The sequence below is a fragment of the Myxine glutinosa genome, chromosome 9, assembly GCF_964187855.1.
Source record: "Myxine glutinosa chromosome 9, kmMyxGlut1.1, whole genome shotgun sequence".
Lineage (NCBI taxonomy): Eukaryota > Metazoa > Chordata > Myxini > Myxiniformes > Myxinidae > Myxine > Myxine glutinosa.
The window spans coordinates 111,058,398-111,077,109 of NC_136269.1; the positions used below are offsets into that span (position 1 = coordinate 111,058,398).

The 18,712-nt window shown below is 46.1% G+C and overlaps 1 protein-coding gene across 14 annotated transcripts in view; it reads right to left on the minus strand.

The window, feature by feature from the left end:
- LOC137435086 (uncharacterized) overlaps nucleotides 1–18,712 on the minus strand; it is a 254,059-nt gene that overhangs the window by 48,257 nt on the left and 187,090 nt on the right. For all 14 annotated transcript variants that reach the window (XM_068128534.2, XM_068128527.2, XM_078784665.1 and 11 more), the window contains 7 exons: nucleotides 8,441–8,624; nucleotides 7,454–7,507; nucleotides 7,186–7,257; nucleotides 4,884–4,991; nucleotides 4,171–4,392; nucleotides 3,844–4,005; nucleotides 116–286 (listed from right to left, as the gene is read on the minus strand). In XM_068128534.2, the coding sequence (XP_067984635.2) occupies nucleotides 116–286; nucleotides 3,844–4,005; nucleotides 4,171–4,392; nucleotides 4,884–4,991; nucleotides 7,186–7,257; nucleotides 7,454–7,507; nucleotides 8,441–8,624 (973 nt within the window). The remainder of the gene's footprint in view (nucleotides 1–115; nucleotides 287–3,843; nucleotides 4,006–4,170; nucleotides 4,393–4,883; nucleotides 4,992–7,185; nucleotides 7,258–7,453; nucleotides 7,508–8,440; nucleotides 8,625–18,712) is intronic.

Here is an 18,712-nt window from a genome sequence, read left to right on the forward strand (position 1 = left end):
TCAGAGCAATTCAACTGTGAAATGACACAAATCTAGCAAGCAATAAGTTTACAAGGCATCTACCTGTACCTAAATAAACTTATTTATGTCATTGATACATTAATCAGACACTAACCTTTCCTGCCTGAAATTCCTGGCATTGCAGGTGATCCTGGCTTGCCAGGTTGCCCAACACTTCCAGTAGGGCCAACAAGACCTAAAGAGCCAGATGGACCAGGCTGGCCACGCTCTCCAGGAGGAGATGGAACCCCTCTCGGCCCAGGTTCACCCTTCGGTCCAACTCGACCTGGAAAATACGCAATGGAGTGAAACTGCGACAACATAATGTGACATCTCTTTCCAATTGAATTCAAACGAGGTAATTCAATGCTCTTAAATAATCTTTTTTACAACATACGTAATTAATAGACAGGCAGTTGTAAATATCACTTTGCCATAAGAATTCTGCTGGTATAAACCCCATCAGCCATCTTGACAAAACCTGGAAACTAGAACGGCACTCGGTATGATGCAAACTTCCACCAGGCTGAACAGTTTACGGTTTATATCCCACCGATAGGCCGGATCTGGATTTGGACCGGAACCAAAATAGAATCGGTTTGTTCTCGTCACCAAACCAACTCATCCACCAGTTGTGTGTCAAACATTGTTCACAACTTTTTGAAACATCATGCTATATATAGCTTTTGGCCCTATCGGTCAATGGTGAAACATCACTTAATAAATCAAAAAAATTCTCGCATCCGGATCCAGATTTTCACCAAAATCGAATCAATTCTTCCTTGTCATACACCGAATCTGTCCATTAAGTTTCATCTGAATCCGTCCATAACTTTTTGAGATATCGTGCTATATATAGTTTTTTGCCCTATCTCTCAATGGTGAAGAATAACTTTAAAAATTCTCGGATCCGCATCCAGATCTTCACCAAATTATAATCATTTCGTCCTTGTCACATACCCAAACCCTCCACCAAATTTTGGCCGAATCTGTCCACAACCTTTTGAGATATCCTGTTCACAAACAAACAACCAGATAGACAGACAAACAGACAGGGGTGAAAACATAACCTCCATCCATCTCCTGTGGCAGAGATAACGAGAATGGCACCCGGTAGAACGCATACCTCCGCCAGGCTGAACAGTTTCTGGTTTCTATCCCACTGAGAGGCCGAATCTGGATTCGGACCTCAACCAAAATTGAATCGGCTTGTTCTTGCCACCTAACCAGCTCGTCAACCAAGTTTTGTCATAACTTGTCCACAACTTTTAAAAATATGTTATATATCGCTTTTCAACCGACCTCTCAATGGTGAAGAATCACTTACAAATTTTAATAATTCTCACATCCGAATCCATATTCAGATCTTCACCTAAATCGAATCGATTTGGTCTTGTCACACACCCAATCTATCCACCAAGTTTCGTCCAAATCCTTCCATAACCCTTTGAGATATCGTGCTGTATATCGGTTTTAGCCCTATCACTCAATGTTGAAGAATCACTTCAAAAATTAAATAATTCTCACATCCGAATCCATATTCAGATCTTCACCAAAATCGAATCGATTTAGTCTTGTCACACACCCAATCTATCCACCAGGTTTCGTCCAAATCCTTCCATAACCCTTTGAGATATCGTGCTGTATATCGATTTTGGCCCTATCACTCAATGTTGAAGAATCACTTCAAAAATTAAATAATTCTCACATCCGAATCCATATTCAGATCTTCACCAAAATCGAATCGATTTAGTCTTGTCACACACCCAATCTATCCACCAGGTTTCGTCCAAATCCTTCCATAACCCTTTGAGATATCGTGCTGTATATCGGTTTTAGCCCTATCACTCAATGTTGAAGAATCACTTCAAAAATTAAATAATTCTCACATCCGAATCCATATTCAGATCTTCACCAAAATCGAATCGATTTAGTCTTGTCACACACCCAATCTATCCACCAGGTTTCGTCCAAATCCTTCCATAACCCTTTGAGATATCGTGCTGTATATCGATTTTGGCCCTATCACTCAATGTTGAAGAATCACTTCAAAAATTAAATAATTCTCACATCCGAATCCATATTCAGATCTTCACCAAAATCGAATCGATTTAGTCTTCTCACACACCAAACCTCTCCACCAAGTTTCGTCCAAATCCTTCCATAACCTTTTGAGATATCGTGCTGTATATCGGTTTTAGCCCTATCACTCAATGTTGAAGAATCACTTCAAAAATTAAATAATTCTCACATCCGAATCCATATTCAGATCTTCACCAAAATCGAATCGATTTAGTCTTGTCACACACCCAATCTATCCACCAGGTTTCGTCCAAATCCTTCCATAACCCTTTGAGATATCGTGCTGTATATCGATTTTGGCCCTATCACTCAATGTTGAAGAATCACTTCAAAAATTAAATAATTCTCACATCCGAATCCATATTCAGATCTTCACCAAAATCGAATCGATTTAGTCTTGTCACACACCCAATCTATCCACCAGGTTTCGTCCAAATCCTTCCATAACCCTTTGAGATATCGTGCTGTATATCGGTTTTAGCCCTATCACTCAATGTTGAAGAATCACTTCAAAAATTAAATAATTCTCACATCCGAATCCATATTCAGATCTTCACCAAAATCGAATCGATTTAGTCTTGTCACACACCCAATCTATCCACCAGGTTTCGTCCAAATCCTTCCATAACCCTTTGAGATATCGTGCTGTATATCGGTTTTAGCCCTATCACTCAATGTTGAAGAATCACTTCAAAAATTAAATAATTCTCACATCCGAATCCATATTCAGATCTTCACCAAAATCGAATCGATTTAGTCTTGTCTCACACCCAATCTATCCACCAGGTTTCGTCCAAATCCTTCCATAACCCTTTGAGATATCGTGCTGTATATCGATTTTGGCCCTATCACTCAATGTTGAAGAATCACTTCAAAAATTAAATAATTCTCACATCCGAATCCATATTCAGATCTTCACCAAAATCGAATCGATTTAGTCTTGTCACACACCCAATCTATCCACCAGGTTTCGTCCAAATCCTTCCATAACCTTTTGAAATATCGTGCTGTATATCGATTTTAGCCCTATCACTCAATGTTGAAGAATCACTTCAAAAATTAAATAATTCTCACATCCGAATCCATATTCAGATCTTCACCAAAATCGAATCGATTTAGTCTTGTCACACACCCAATCTATCCACCAGGTTTCGTCCAAATCCTTCCATAACCTTTTGAGATATCGTGCTGTATATCGATTTTCGCCCTATCACTCAATGTTGAAGAATCACTTCAAAAATTAAATAATTCTCACATCCGAATCCATATTCAGATCTTCACCAAAATCGAATCGATTTAGTCTTGTCACACACCCAATCTATCCACCAAGTTTCGTCCAAATCCTTCCATAACCTTTTGAGATATCGTGCTGTATATCGATTTTAGCCCTATCACTCGATGTTGAAGAATCACTTCAAAAATTAAATAGTTCTCACATCCGAATCCATATTCAGATCTTCACCAGAATCGATTCGATTTAGTCTTGTCACACACCCAATCTATCCACCAAGTTTCGTCCGAATCCGTTCACAACTTTTTGGGATTTCTTTTTCACAAACAGACAGACAGACAAACAGACAGGGGTGAAAACATATCCTCCATCCATCTTGAGTGGCAGAGGTAATAATATAAGAGAAAGGAAAATCAGGCTTCTGACCTAGTACAGAACCTGGAAAGTTTTGTTCAGTCGCAGATGAGCATACAAATATCTGTATAAACATGGCTGTTATCAGACCAACATCAAAAAGATCCTTTTCTCACCGTGGCTGCCTTGTGGACCCTCTTTACCAGGTGCACCAATAGGGCCAGTCATTCCAGGAGAAGCTGTAGGGCCGGTCTTTCCCTTTTCACCCTTTATTCCTGCCTCGCCCAGCTCACCACCTTCACCTTTTTGCCCCTTCAGGCCTTGGGCCCCATCCCTGCCTGTCAAGCAATTATTGAGTGCATGCATGGGATAATACGATAATACTCCAACGATAATAGAGCACAAACGAGTCATTTGGGCTGAAATATAGTATAGATTTGTATATAGATCAAGACAAAAAAATGCTTTTTAATGAAAATAAAATGCTTTAATCACCAGTATACCTTTATCACCCGGTGACCCAGGATCACCTGGCTCTCCAAGTGTCCCAATTAAGCCCTTTGGGCCTGTAGAACCTTGTTGACCAGGTGGCCCAACAGCAGAGGCCCCACGTGCTCCTTTAGATCCTAATGAACCTTGTATTCCAGGTTCTCCTGGTGGTCCATCTTGGCTGTGCAGACCCTTCAATCCAAGAAGGCCTGTGTCTCCAGGAATTCCCTTCTTGCCTGTTGTTAAAAATGAAATGTATCAATAAAAGGTAAAATTGCGCCCTTGAACCCTCATTTAATTCACTCCAAGGTAGTAAATGTCACATAGTACAGTAATTTAGTGACCTCTTGACTTCATCTGATTGCCTCTGCAAATAAGTTGATGTCTACACCCCTGGGAGTTTTTTTGTATACTTGGTCGAGGCTCGTATGTACTTTTGTGTACGCAATATTTAAAAAAACGTTGAACATTTAGCTTTAATTTTGCAGATATATATTCCTCCTGACATTATCTCAACATGATTATTATCACGGCTGTGATTGGTTGAATTATGTTGCCATGGCAACCATCTCGGTAACTTGGCTTGTGTATGCGATATTTAAAAAAACAGTTGAACATTTAGCTTTGAGTTTACAGATATCTAAACCTCATACCATCCATAAGGCAGGGGGACCTATAGAGCATCATCTCCTTGTTTTATTTTTAATAAATGCAAAGTATACCTCACCTGGTGGTCCTGGACTTCCCTTGAGGCCCGTAGATCCATGTGGTCCTTTCAAGCCTGGTTTACCAGGTTGTCCAGGTTCTCCTAACGCACCAACCTCCCCCTTTGGGCCTGTGATGATGTGGGGTGTATTGCGAACATAATGCAGCACGATTTAATCAACCTTTCAACATTGTGGTCCAATGTCCATGCTCGTATGGCCATCCCTTAGATTGATATTACGTTGGGGAAACAGCTGCTAGCATTAGTTGGTGGGACGTTAAAATTACATTGTGTCTTTCAACAAAAAGTATACAAGTTATCACGAGATGGCATCCTGATCAAATTCCTGTCCTAATGAACAAGGGCAAACACTTTCTAATGACATTGGTCAGGAACAAAAGGGTATTGATAGAAGTGTAAGTGGTTCAAGGTTTTTTGTGCCTGACAAATGCCTTGAAGGTTCGCTCAGTAGTGATGCGGACACCTTGGAGCTGTTTGGTGCTGGGTTTGTGGACCAAATTGGGTCTTTCTAAAAATGCCACAGGGTGCACCACCAGCAGGAGCCATGTTTTTGTGGAGAAGACCAAAAGGTCTTAAGATGCCTATTTTGTTGATTTGTGTTTGCAAGTAATAAACCTCGTAGATGAAGTACAGGTATGATGACTTTACCAAACTAGAACGGCACTCAGTAGAGAGCATACCTCCGCCAGGTGAACAGTTTACGTTTTGTATCCCAGAGTAGACCAGAAAATCACAATACAGAATCACGTTTCATCAAAATAATCCGTCCATAACTTTTTGAGATATCCTGCTATGTATCGTTTTTGGCCCCATCTCCCAATGGTGCAGAATCACTTTAAAAATTCTAGTAGCCGGATCCGGATCCGGATCTTCACCAAAATCTAATCATTTCGTCGTTGTCACATACTCTACATCTCTGCCAAATTTCGTCCGAATATGTCCACAACGTTTTGAGATATCTTGTTCACAAACAGACAGACAGGGGTGAAAACATACCTCCATCCACCTTTGGTGGCGGAGGTAATTATGACCCTTCGTGGTCTATAACCACAGTGACAACTCCAAGAATATGAGGCTCCTATTCTATATTCTATATTGACTCTCTTCAAAATCCTCTCTATCTCTTTGTGAATGACTCCACTCTCTGCCGCTCCATTCCTCATCCCTCAGATCGGCAGTCTGCAGCCTCCTCACTCTCTGCAGACCTGGACAAAATCACAGACTGGGCAAACAAGTGGAACATGTCTTTCAATCCTGACAAATCTCACACTCTTACGATGTCTCTCCGAAAAGACCGACTGGAAAACCCTCCCATCCACTTTCTGAATAATCCTCTCCAAGAAGTTCTGTCACTCAAGCTTTTGTGTCTCACTATCTGCCATGATCTTTCCTGGGAAAACCACATTTCCAAGCTGGCCTCCAAAGCCAGTCGCCGACTGGGCATCCTCCGTCGTGCGAAGTCCTTCCTTGGCACTCCTGAGCTCCTCACCACATACAAGGCTTTCATCCGCAGCTCAATGGAGTACTGCTCTCCCCTCTGGGCCGGTGCTCCTGCCTCACACCTAGCTCGTCTTCACGCTGTTGAAACCAAAGCGTTCAGAATCATTGGAATCTCCCGCGATGACGCTATCTCCGAGGGCCTTTCACTTAATCACCGCAGGCAGGTTGGTGGTCTTTCCGTCTTCTACCGACTCCTCTCCGGCCTTGCTCCCCCAGCTCTCTCTGTGCTCTGTCCCCCAAATATTCCTACAGGTCGCACAAGATCTGCCTGCAACCCTCTTATGGTTAAACTGCCAAAATCTCGGCTCTCTGCTCACCTTCACTCCTTTATTCCTCTTTTCTCCCGCCCCTGGAACAAACTCCCTCACTCTCTTCAATCCCACTCCTCCCTCCAGGTCTTTAAAACGGCTGTTCACCACCATCTCTTATATTCCCCAATCCAAAACCTTGATCTTTTCTACCTCCGCTAATTTCACCCCAAATCCACTTTTTTGAGGTGCCGACGTCTTTCCTGGAAGTCCTTGGTGTCCTTGCGTTTTATACCTATCCTGCCTCCCCCCAGGCCCTCTCCCTCCCACACATCTCCCGATGTCCCTGCTCTCAAATGTTGTGTTTGTGTGCTTCCTTCCCTTCTCTCCCTATCTTGTCGACCGCTCCCCTTTTTATATACTTTGTTTGCTTGTTTGTTTGATATGTTTGTTTGATAAATGTTAGCTCTTTCACGAGCCTCGACTCTGTATACAAAAAAATAAAATAATAATAATATCAGCTCAGATAAATTCATTGAGTGTGAGGTTGTCACCTTTGGAGCCTGGTCGGCCTCTTGCTCCTGGTGGTCCAGGAATTCCAGAAGCTGTACAACCTGTGGTCTCTCCTGCCAGAGTCAAAAACTGAGTCAAAAACAGGTTCACAAAATAGCATTCATTCACTAAATAGAAATCCCATAGATAATTTCACTACCAAATGATTTGTTCAGAGTGATAGCTTTGGATTGTCAGGTACACAAGAATAGCTTTAGTTGGATGTAGAAGATTTATGTCTGCGGGCACCGGCTTATTCGAAGCACATACCTGTGCTGTTGTCCTTGTTAGTGGCATTCATACAAAGACAGCATGTGACAGCACCTTGAAAACAAAGAATGAAACGCACAGTGTAGGGTGAGACAAACCCAGGTATAAACATTGGAAACCACAACAGCACTCGGTAGAGCGTATATACCTCCGCCAGGCTGAACAGTTGATGCTTTGGAGCCCACTGATAGGCCGGATCTGCATCTAATCAGTTCTTGTCACCTGCCCAAACTATCCACCAAGTTTTGTCCGAATCCGTCCATACCCTTTTGAGATATCCCACTCACAAGCAAACAAGAAATGTGTCGTGCATGGCACAACACTTGACAAAAACCCCTAAAATAAGTTGTTGACCTTTGGCCCATGTTGACCTTTTGGCCTAGGTTGACCTCAATAATAATTGCTGGTTGAATCCAGTGGCCTGATATGCAAATCTTCTTCAAAATTCAAGTCAATCGGATGAAAATTGAGGATTTTAGAAATTTGAAATTGTTGTTGACCTTTGGCCTATGTTGACCGTTTGGCTTATGTTGACTTCAAAAATAATTGGTGGTTACATTTGAAGACCTGATGTGCAAATTCTCTTCAAATTTCAAGTCAATCAGATGAAAATTTATGATTTTAGAAATTTGACAAAGTTGTTGACCGTTGGCCTATGTTGACCTTTTGACCTCAAAATAAATAGGCTTCTTCTTTATGAACAACTCAACCATTTCCTGAAGTTTTGTGAAGATGGGTCTAAAATTGTGACCTGTAGTGGACTGAGATACAGACAAACAGACAGACAGACAAACAGACGGAAAAACATACATGACCAACCAATATACTCGTACTTCAAAAAGCTTCGATTTTTGCAAGTAACAAACAGATAAACAGACAGAGGTGAAAACATAACCTCCCTCCACCTTGGTGGTGGAGGTAAAAAATAAAATGGAACTGCATCTGCCATGACTATGGAAAATGGGGACAGGGTCAGGTGGCACAAACCTTTTAAACCTCTTGGACCAGGTGGTCCCACAGATCCCGTGAGGCCCGGATCGCCTCGACTCCCTGTGATACCAGGTTTTCCTGGCATGTCAATACCTGGCTCACCCAGCTGTCCTTTCCTGCCTGGCTTCCCAGGTTGGCCAGGTGACCCCTTTTCCCCCATTGGTGCCTTACTCCAGTCACCCTGGGAACACACCATCAATTGAAAAATGATGTTAAAGTCAAAGTATTAAATAATAAATGCGTATATGAAATACCCATCAATTATTTATAAGGTATGACAATTATTACGGATTTATTAGAGACTGGGGAAATATGGAACTGTTAAAAATGTATCTAACAATTCCAACCTCCCCATTTTCCTCCCCCCAAGCCTTCTCCCTCCCACAGATTTTTTTTTTTTTTTTTTGTACACTGAATCGAGGCTCGTGAAAGAGCTAACATTTACTTCACAAACAAATCAACCAGACAAACAAAATATATAAAAAGAGGGAGCGGAAGACAAGATGGGGAGAGAAGGGGAAGCACACAAACACAACATTTGAGAGCAGGGAGATGTGTGGAAGGGAGAGGGCTTGGGGGGAGGAGGCGTGGGAAGGTGGGGGGGGGGGCGGGGGGGGAGGGAGAAGAATAAAATTTCCTTCAGAAGTTGGTATTCTTCAGAAGTTGGTTAGGGACAGAAGTTGGTATTTCAAAAAAGTGGAATTGGGGTGAAATTAGCGGGGGTAGAAAAGATCAAGGTTTTGGATGGGGGAAGATAAGAGATGGTGGTGAACAGCTGTTTTAAAGACCTGGAGGGTGGAGTGGGATTGAAGAGAGTGAGGGAGTTTGTTCCAGAGGCGGGAGAAAAGAGGCATGAAAGAGTGAAGGTGAGCAGAGAGTCTTGATTTTGGCAGTTTAACCATAAGAGGGTTGCAGGCAGATCTTGTGCGACCTGTAGGAATATTTGCAGGACAGAGCCCAGAGAGAGCTCGGGCAAGGCCAGAGAGGAGTCGGTAGAAGACGGAAAGACCACCAACTTGCCTGCGGTGAGTGAGTGAGAGGCCCTTGGAGTTAGCTTCATTGCGGGAGATTCCAATGATTCTGAATGCTTTAGTTTCAACAGCGTGAAGACGAGCTAGGTGTGAGGCAGGAGCACCAGCCCAGAGGGGAGAGCAGTATTCCATTGAGCTGCGGATGAAAGCCTTGTATGTGGTGAGGAGCTCAGGTGTGCCAAGGAAGGACTTCGCACGACGGAGGATGCCCAGTCGGCGACTGGCTTTGGAGGCCAGATTTGAAATGTGGTTTTCCCAGGAAAGATCATGGCAGATAGTGAGACCCAAAAGCTTGAGTGACAGAACTTCTTGGAGAGGATTATTCAGAAAGTGGATGCGAGGGTTGTCCAGTCGGTCTTTTCGGGGAGACATCGTAAGAGTGTGAGATTTGTCAGGATTGAAAGACATGTTCCACCTGTTTGCCCAGTCTGTGATTTTGTCCAGCTCTGCAGAGAGTGAGGAGGCTGCAGACTGCCGATCTGAGGGATGAAGAATGGAGCGACAGAGAGTAGAGTCATCAGCAAAGAGATAGAGAGGATTTTCAAGAGAGTCAGAGAGATCATTGATGAAGACCAGAAAAAGCACAGGGCCCAGAACACTGCCTTGGGGAACTCCAGCCTGAACAGGAAGAGGACATGAGAGAAACCCATTCAGTGCCACACGTTGACACGGCTAGAGAGGAAGTCCGCCAGCCATGCGTGGAGATTTCCATGGATACCAAAAGAGGAGAGTTTGGTGAGCAGAGCGGGGTGCCAGACCGTATCGAAGGCACGTGATATGTCAAGGGAGACAGCTCTGATTTCCTGTTTGGCATTGAGGACCTCCATCCATTGTTGAGACAGCAGAAGCAGCATGTCCAGAGTAGAGTGTCCAGGTCTGAAACCAAATTGATGATCAGAGATCAAGCCATTGGAGAAGAGGAAAGATTTCATATCTGAAGCAATGATGGATTCCATGACTTTGCTGATAATTGGGAGAAGGCTGATTGGTCTGTAGTTGCTGGGATCTGTTTTTGCACCTTTTTTGTGCAAAGCGGTGATGTTGGCAGATTTCCAAGCAGATGGAAGATGACCTTGAGCAAAAGAGAGGGTGAAGAGAACAGAGAGAGGGGGTGAAAGAGCGGAAGGACAGGATTTTAGGACCCGTGGGCTGATGCCGTCAGGTCCAGTTGCAGAATCCGAGTCGAGGGTTGACAGAAACTTTTCCACCTTGTCACGAGGAAAGGACACAGAGTCCAGGAGCAGCTGGGTACGACTGGGTACAGTGGGTACCGAGAGGGATGGGTTTGGGACACAAGATTTAGAGGCAAACACAGAGTTGAGGCATTCAGCTTTTTCACGTGCGGAGTCAGCCGTGTGGCCATTTGAGGTGAGGGAGGGGATGGAGGGGGAACAAACACCAGAAACAGATTTGACCAGATGCCACCAGGATTTGGAAGAGGGAGACAGATAAGAGAGTTCGGTCCTGAGAACGGAGAGATATTGTTTCCTGGCTCTCCTGAGGGTGGACACACACTTGTTTCGGGCTTTGTGAAAGGAAATGAGATTTCCTTCCGTTGGATTTGCTTTCCAGGAGACGAAAGCAAGTTGTTTCTGGGCAATAGCCTCACCACAAGATTCCGTGTACCATGGACGGGAGGAAGGGTATGACAATTGAAGACGAGATGGGATAAATCTGTGCATGAGAGAGAGCAATTTACTTTGGAAGAATTCCCAGGATGAGTTGATGTCAGAGGCGGTGGAGATGGGAGACCAGTCCAGATGATTGATGGCTGCTTGAAGACCGTGCCAGTTGGCCTGAGTGAAATGCCAGACTCGTCGACGCTGAGGAGGCTCTCTGAGAACGGTCAGAGAGATGTCTACTTTAACAAGCACATGATCAGAAGAGCCGATTGGAGCAGAAGAAGAGCAGCAGACATTTTCAGGGAAGTTAGTCATAACCAAGTCCAGAAGAGAAGATGCTCCGTTGACTGAAATCCGGGTTGGGAAATTGACAGATTGTGTCAGTCCCAGTGAGTCACAGAAGTCCTTTGCTGAAGAGCCATGGCTGGTGAGAGAGGTACCCACACCCAGCCAACTGGCATGGTGACAGTTGAAATCACCACATATGAGGAAGAGAGAGTTGGGATGGGTAGATAGAAGTTGGTCCATATTCTCAGACAGCGAGATGTCGATGGAGTCATCACTGTTTTGTGGACGGTACAACACACATATGAACAAAAGGTGGGAGCGAAGGGGAAGCCGTAGCCAAAGGTATTCCTGGGGGTGACGTGGAGAGAGGGCAGTGCAGGGCGAGTGAGGAAGAGAGTTTTTTATAAAGATAGCAACCCCACCTCCAGGACGAGGCTCAGGTCTATCATACCGGAGGAGGGAGTAACCTGGGAGAGATACCAAGGAATCAGAGACATCATGAAGGAGGAAAGTTTCTGTTAAGCAGATCACGTCTGGTTTGTCAGAAGCAACCTGTATGGAGAGATCAGTCAAGTTTGAGCGAAGGCCCCGGATGTTTGAGGTCCATACTGTTAAGGAAGAGGAAGGGGGAGCATCGGATACAGAACAGGGGGGGGGGGGGGGGAGAGCGGTAGGGTATGATGTGGAAGAGGAGGAAGAGGTAGGGAGAGCTGTTGAAGATGTGTCAGAGATTACAGAATAGCTTGGAGAAAGGGAAGAATGGGGCGAACAAAAGGTTTGATGGTGATTGGGTGAGGCGCAGTGAGGTGTTATTTGACGAGGGGGAAGAGTGAGGCAGAAGGTTGAGGGAGATGAAGGTGAAAGTTGGAAGGGGGGAGAAGCGGGGAGGACGCTTTGAGGAGGAGGGGTGAGAGGGGAGTCTAGGAGGGGAGGAGCGAGGGAGAGTCTCAGAGGGGAGGGGTGTGGGGGGAGATTTGAAAGGAATGGGTGATTGGGAAGATTTGGAGGGGAGGGGCAAGGGGGAAGATTTGAAAGAGATGGGTGATGGGGATGATTTGGAGGGGAGGGGCAAGGGGGTAGATTTAGAGGGGAGGGGTGATGGGGAAGTTTTGGAGGGGAGGGGTGATGGGGAAGTTTTGGAGGGAAGGGGTGATGGGGAAGATTTGGAGGGGAGGGGCAAGGGGGAAGATTTGAAAGAGATGGGTGATGGGGAAGATTTGGAGGGGAGGGGCAAAGGGGTAGATTTGTAGGGGAGGGGTGATGGGGAAGTTTGGAAGGGGAGGGGTGATGGGGAAGATTTGGAGGGAAGGGCTGATGGGGAAGTTTTGGAGGGAAGGGGTGATGGGGAAGATTTGGAGGGGAGGGGTGATGGGGAAGATTTAGAGGGGAGGGGTGATGGGGAAGATTTGGAGGGGAGGGGTGATGGGGAAGATTTGGAGGGAAGGGGTGATGGGGAAGATTTGGAGGGAAGGGGTGATGGGGAAGTTTTGGAGGGAAGGGGTGATGGGGAAGATTTGGAGGGGAGGGGTGATGGGGAAGTTTTGGAGGGAAGGGGTGATGGGGAAGATTTGGAGGGAAGGGGTGATGGGGAAGTTTTGGAGGGGAGGGGTGATGGGGAGGTTTTGGAGGGAAGGGGTGATGGGGAAGATTTGGAGGGGAGGGGTGAGATTGGATTTTGAAAAGTGTACGATTAATGGGAAACGAACATTTATTGCAAAATGAGTTTCTTGAGACATTCGAGTCAAAAATACGTTTGAGGACGCTGAAGGATGGGTGGAGTGCTGGAGAGTTTAGGGAATGAATGAAAGATGCACTATAAGAGATGGAATTTTTAAAAAAGAAATTTAAGCAGATTTTAAGCAGATCTCTCGATGTCCCTGCTCTCCATCTTGTCTCCTACTCCCTTTATCATACATGTATGTTTTATGTTTTATGTGTCAGTTTGTCTTTTTGTGTTCAATGTTAGCTCTTACACGAGCCTCGATCTTGTATGCAAAAAAACAAACAAAAAAAACCTGCCCCAAGCTCGAATGGTTATGTACAGTGGTTGGCCTACTGGAGAGGATGTTACGCTATTATCCCAGTGGTCATCATTTCAAATCCAATTATAGTCAGCAGATTAAAGGACTTGGGTTTTAAGCTTCTGGAAATGGAGCAAGTCTCAGGAAAATTACGATGTTGCTATTGGATTGTCTGTAAAAGGCCAAACCCAGCTAATAAATGACCTTGAGGGAGAACGTAACCAGCCTGCTCCATTTGTGCTATATATTGACAAGCTGTCTACAACTACCCCTTTCAGTTAACCTCCTCTCGGTTAACTTTGAAAAGTGTAGCCTTACTTCATTTCTCACCTCAATAATAATAATAATAATTATACATGTGTATATATAATATATATATATATCGAACCCCCGCTCTTGCAGGGAAAATGGCCTTTAAAATGCTTGTTGTTGTTGTTGTTGTTGTTGTTGTATATATATATATATATATTGTTGCGGATTCGGGGGTCGGCTCTCGCCTTATCAAGAGGGGGGGGGGCGGGTTAATCCCCTTGTCTTTTAAGCTGGCCATCCCCCAATCCTGGAAATTATGACGCTCCTCCCGGTCGGTCTTGGGTAGGGTGATTGGTCAATTTGGGGTCCCAAATACCTAATTACCAACCCCGACCGCGAGCAGGGAAATAACTCCTGCTCGAACCACGGACAAGATGGAATATTGCCGAGCGGTTAGCAATCCGCGATCCGAGCCGTTAACAAATGACTAAACCCGATCCTGAGCGGTTCCGAAAACGTGCCACAGGTACTCAATTGAGAGAAAGGACGGAGGCGATCGAATAAGAGGAAAACAGAGTAAGGGAAGAACAAAGAGTGGGTTTATTAATTATTTACAAGACCCAAAGAAGAGGAAACGAAAGCATGTACAAGAAAGGAAAAAAACGAACACAGGGCAGGCTTACCTATACAGTCTTACTTACAACCCCGGACAAACAGACAGACTTACACGGGATGGTAGCTGGTAGGGGAGGACGGCCCAGGCAGATGGGTCCAGGCAGGTAGGCTCCGTCCAGGCTCCGGGTCCGCGGGCGAAGAACGGCAAGCAGCCTCGCGCGTCGTTGGCGTTGACCGTGAGCGGACCTTACATATGCGAGGGGCTGGAATGCTGCGTACGTATAGCGTGCCAAATGCTCTCTCTCTCCCGATCAATCAAGGTCCGTATCAAACGGCAGTTCGTATCAAACGATGGTTCCCTGCGCAGTTCGTTGAAACAAGCGCGCCTCCGCACTGTCCTCTGGATAACGTTACAATCAGACATCTCCGCGCAGTTCCTTCAATAACAACGGTCCCCTGCGCAGTTCTGAAAGCAGTCCTCGCGCTTGCGCCTATATAACGCGCTTTGAAATCAATGCGCGCTTCATAGAGACATGCCCGCCAGTGAGCTCACCTCAGCCCTGGTTGGATAGCGAGGGCTCACCGGCTACGCCCTTGACGGCTCGTTGACAGGGCCACGCCTCGTTCTTGGCGCTCCGCCCCCTTCTTCTCCAAGCTTGACCGCGTGTGTAATGGCGTTTGGAGCGAGGCAGCGAATGCTGCTGGGTGAGCAGAGGCGCGTAACACAATTTGGAGAGAGAGACTGGCAAAATGGACGGAATGGGGCCTATCTTATTTAATTAATGCAACGCAGATTCAACTATTGGGAACACAGCCTTATCTGAAACACATATTAAGGAAATAACTGAAAGTCCTATGGTGTCCTGCGTGGTGAGGTGCAAAGGAAAGAGCTGGGTCGTCAGAGCAGAGCTGACTTGTGAGGTCCAAAAGCAGAGGTCATCCAGGGAAGCGCAAAAGCCTGCTATTCGTCACCATGCTCGCCAGCGGCAGCGTCTACAGCAGCAGCAGCAAAAACGCTCGCCAGCCGCTTAGGGGCCTGAACGGCAGTTCGGAGCAGGGCCGCGAAGGAACGGCGGCTGCAGAACGTGCGGATCGTGCTGCCGGACCCAGTGGACTTTCCTCTCCTTCCAGTCAATCCACTCTGCAATTCCCCGCGTGACTCTGTGTCTTCGTTTGTTCTGTCCTGGGTATTAAGTAAGCCTGTTAGATAAGCTAGTAATTTGCACTGTGTCGCCTGCGTCTCATGTCCCCTGTAAATAATCGTGACTGTTCTTCTTGCTTGTGTATGTGTACATAATAAACCCCGTTACTCTTCTGTACATCTTCTTCTTCCTCTTTGCATTCGGTCGCTTTAGAGTTTTCCAGATTGAGTATCTGTGGCGCGATACGGCCAACGTTTGGGTGAATCGGGTGAATCGGGTTTAGTCGGGGAACAACTGTTCGGCCGCGGTTACACCACCGCTCGGTAAAAAATAACATCTAATCCGCGGACCGTAACAATATATATATATATATATATATATATATATATATATATATATATATATATATATATATATATATATATATATATATATATATATTGTTGCGGACGTGGTTAAAGATGTTATTTACCGAGCGGTTGGTATTACCGCGACCGAACAGTTCCCCCGATTCTTCCCCAACTCACCCGATTCACCCAGACGTTGGCCAAATCGCGCTATGCCAAATCAATGATAGAAAGGACACGACGACTGGGAAAGAGGAAACGACGCAAGGGGTACAGTTCTCAAGACCTCCGGAGGAGGGTATAATTACAGTGGTGGAGAAAAGGGGTAGATTACAAGGCAGTGAGGTAAAGACACAGAAGAGATGGGCACTTAATTACCGTCTTATCTTATCCCAGACAGACCACAGACAAACGGAACAAGGCTGGCTTACACAGGGATTGATGGCAGGAAGGGACAGGTAGGTCGATAGCACAAGGTGCACCTTGGCTCGGGGACAGGATAAAGCACGGTCCAGAAGATGTGGGGAGGTCTCACAGCGCTCGGAGGGGACGTCTTTCTTGCTTCAAGCTCAGCGTGCATCTTACGTCACCTCCCCCTCACTGCGCATGCTCAGCCGGGAGTGACACGCCCTCGGCTGGTTGGTTCCGCCCCACTGGGGCCGGTCCGCCGCTTCCATTGGGTGCGGGGGTTACCGGCTCCGCCCTTGATGAGGAGCTGACAGGGAGCCCCTATTTGGTAACCCCGTTGAGCACATGTTTAATGGCGGCTCGTTGGGAAGGCCTGGTGCCCTCCCAACACCCCCTACCAACCAAGCCGGAGTGAGGACGGGCACTTCCTGCGCTCGTTGTTGTTGTTGTTGTTGTTGTTGTTGTTGAACTGTGAGGAAGAGCTGCGGGGAGGTATTGGGAGGTCCTAAACTTCCTAACGGTGCCATACAATCACATTCTGGTGCAACGAAGGGTCAGAATTAATGGAAACGAGTCCTTAACTGACATAGACTAAGAATAACTAGCAAGATGTCCTATAGTTGTCTTACATGAGATGCGGTGAACCTGGGCACAACATTTAATGGGGGAAATAGGGGGAGGTCGGGTCTACAGAGTGTTGTTTACAGAAAATGGGACTAGGGAATGGGGGATTGGGGATAGTTGGGAAGTATTGAGGAAATAGGGGAATATTTACAAGCGGATATGGATGGATGCAAATCCCATATCCGCAACACTGCACCCTTCTCTACCTCGGGGCGTCCCGACCCGATAAACTTTTACCTACTTTAGTGTGGCACTCAGATGTAGTTCCCTCTACTATTAACTCAACCCTGAGTGCGACAGTTTTACAGATGTTCACAAATGAGTAAATATGTCCCCCTGCGACGTTGCACCCTTCTCCTAACAGAAACACACCCACAGGATAACCGAATCGCGGAAAGCATCCTCAAACTAAACATACAGCCGGTAGGGAGCATTATTTATACAACACTGATATTTACACTACGATCCAGGACCTGTTCTTTGAGGAACACATGCAGATGTTATGCATAGAGAGCACGCATGCCAGCATCGATACACCAACCCACGAGTGCTCTGTGGCCTTACGGCCTTTAATAATGTGCAGAGCACCCCGTCCAAGCACCAAAAGCACCACCCCATTATGTACAGTCAGCACCATCCGGTGCACCAATAAAGTGTTCAATAACAATGCACCATCAAGTGTCCATGGTCACCGGTGGTGTCGCAGCCGGCCGATGTTCTGCCGCTGGTCTTGCCTTCATGGAGTGCACTTGGCCTTCTGGCTTCTTTAGAAATAAAGAAAGGCGCCAATCGCGTCCATTTCTTAATTGTGGCCGTCAGGGGGCCAACTAAAAGTGGTTCACCTGTATGGCATAGGTGCCACGTTGACCCAGGTCCATCCACGGGTGGTGCTTGACCGCAAAAGAACTGCGGTCCATTGTGTGCGGCCACAAAAATTGTGGTCCATATGGTGTATCGATCCCGGCAGCAAGCAGCGGAAGTACAGGCCCACAACTGCGGAGCCAGCACCTCTCTCTCCTCTCTCTCTGCCCCAAAGCCAGATCCTCGGAGGTGGGAGACAAAAGAAGACAAGTGAGTAAGGTGGTAAGGGCGCAAAAGTGCACGCAATACCAGGTAATGCACACTGGGGGCACATGGGAACCAGGTGAGACAGGTACGTTCCTACCGTACGCCCCCCCCCCCCCCCCACCAGGTAACCTACATTGCCCCTCCCTTACCCCTTACTGTATCCACAAAACACAACACTACCCATAAACATCTACTTTACACATTAACAACGTCCCTACTGTCTTCCCCGTTCCTCCCATAAACCAAATTCGTCTTCTCTCCCTCCTAACCAATCAAATTTGCCATTTCCAACTCTCATCAAAATTTGCCATCTCCAACTCAACATCAAAATTTGCCATCACCAATTCACCATCAGTCCCTCCTAAGGAGGGAGAGATGGAATCACCCCAATGTCTCATCCACGTCGTGATGCGTCTCACAAATCCAAACAGCAATTCTCCTTTCCTGCAACACAAAACAAAGAAAACACAGGTGTGTAGTCATCAGCATCACCTCAGGCAAGTGGCTGCGTATGGTGCGACAGGTTCATCAATCCTAACTATTTCCTAAATGACTTTAACAACTTTACATTACCCGGGGTCTTTCCCTGCCAATCCATTGGCCAACTTACACTATGGGTTCTAAAAACCAATTCCCATTGACCAAACTGTGGTGCTTCTCAATTTTGGGTCTCACTCCCCCGATTCATCTCCCGGTGCCCTTGCACAATTTCTGGGCTGCGACGTGTAGCTCTCCCAGCAGGTCTACCCACCTGCACACCTCCACCACTGCAGTTGCCACCCGAGCTTACCTAGCTCCTCACCCTAACCTAACTAACTGGGGAAGGCCCCTCCTGGCTCTGTCACCCCTCT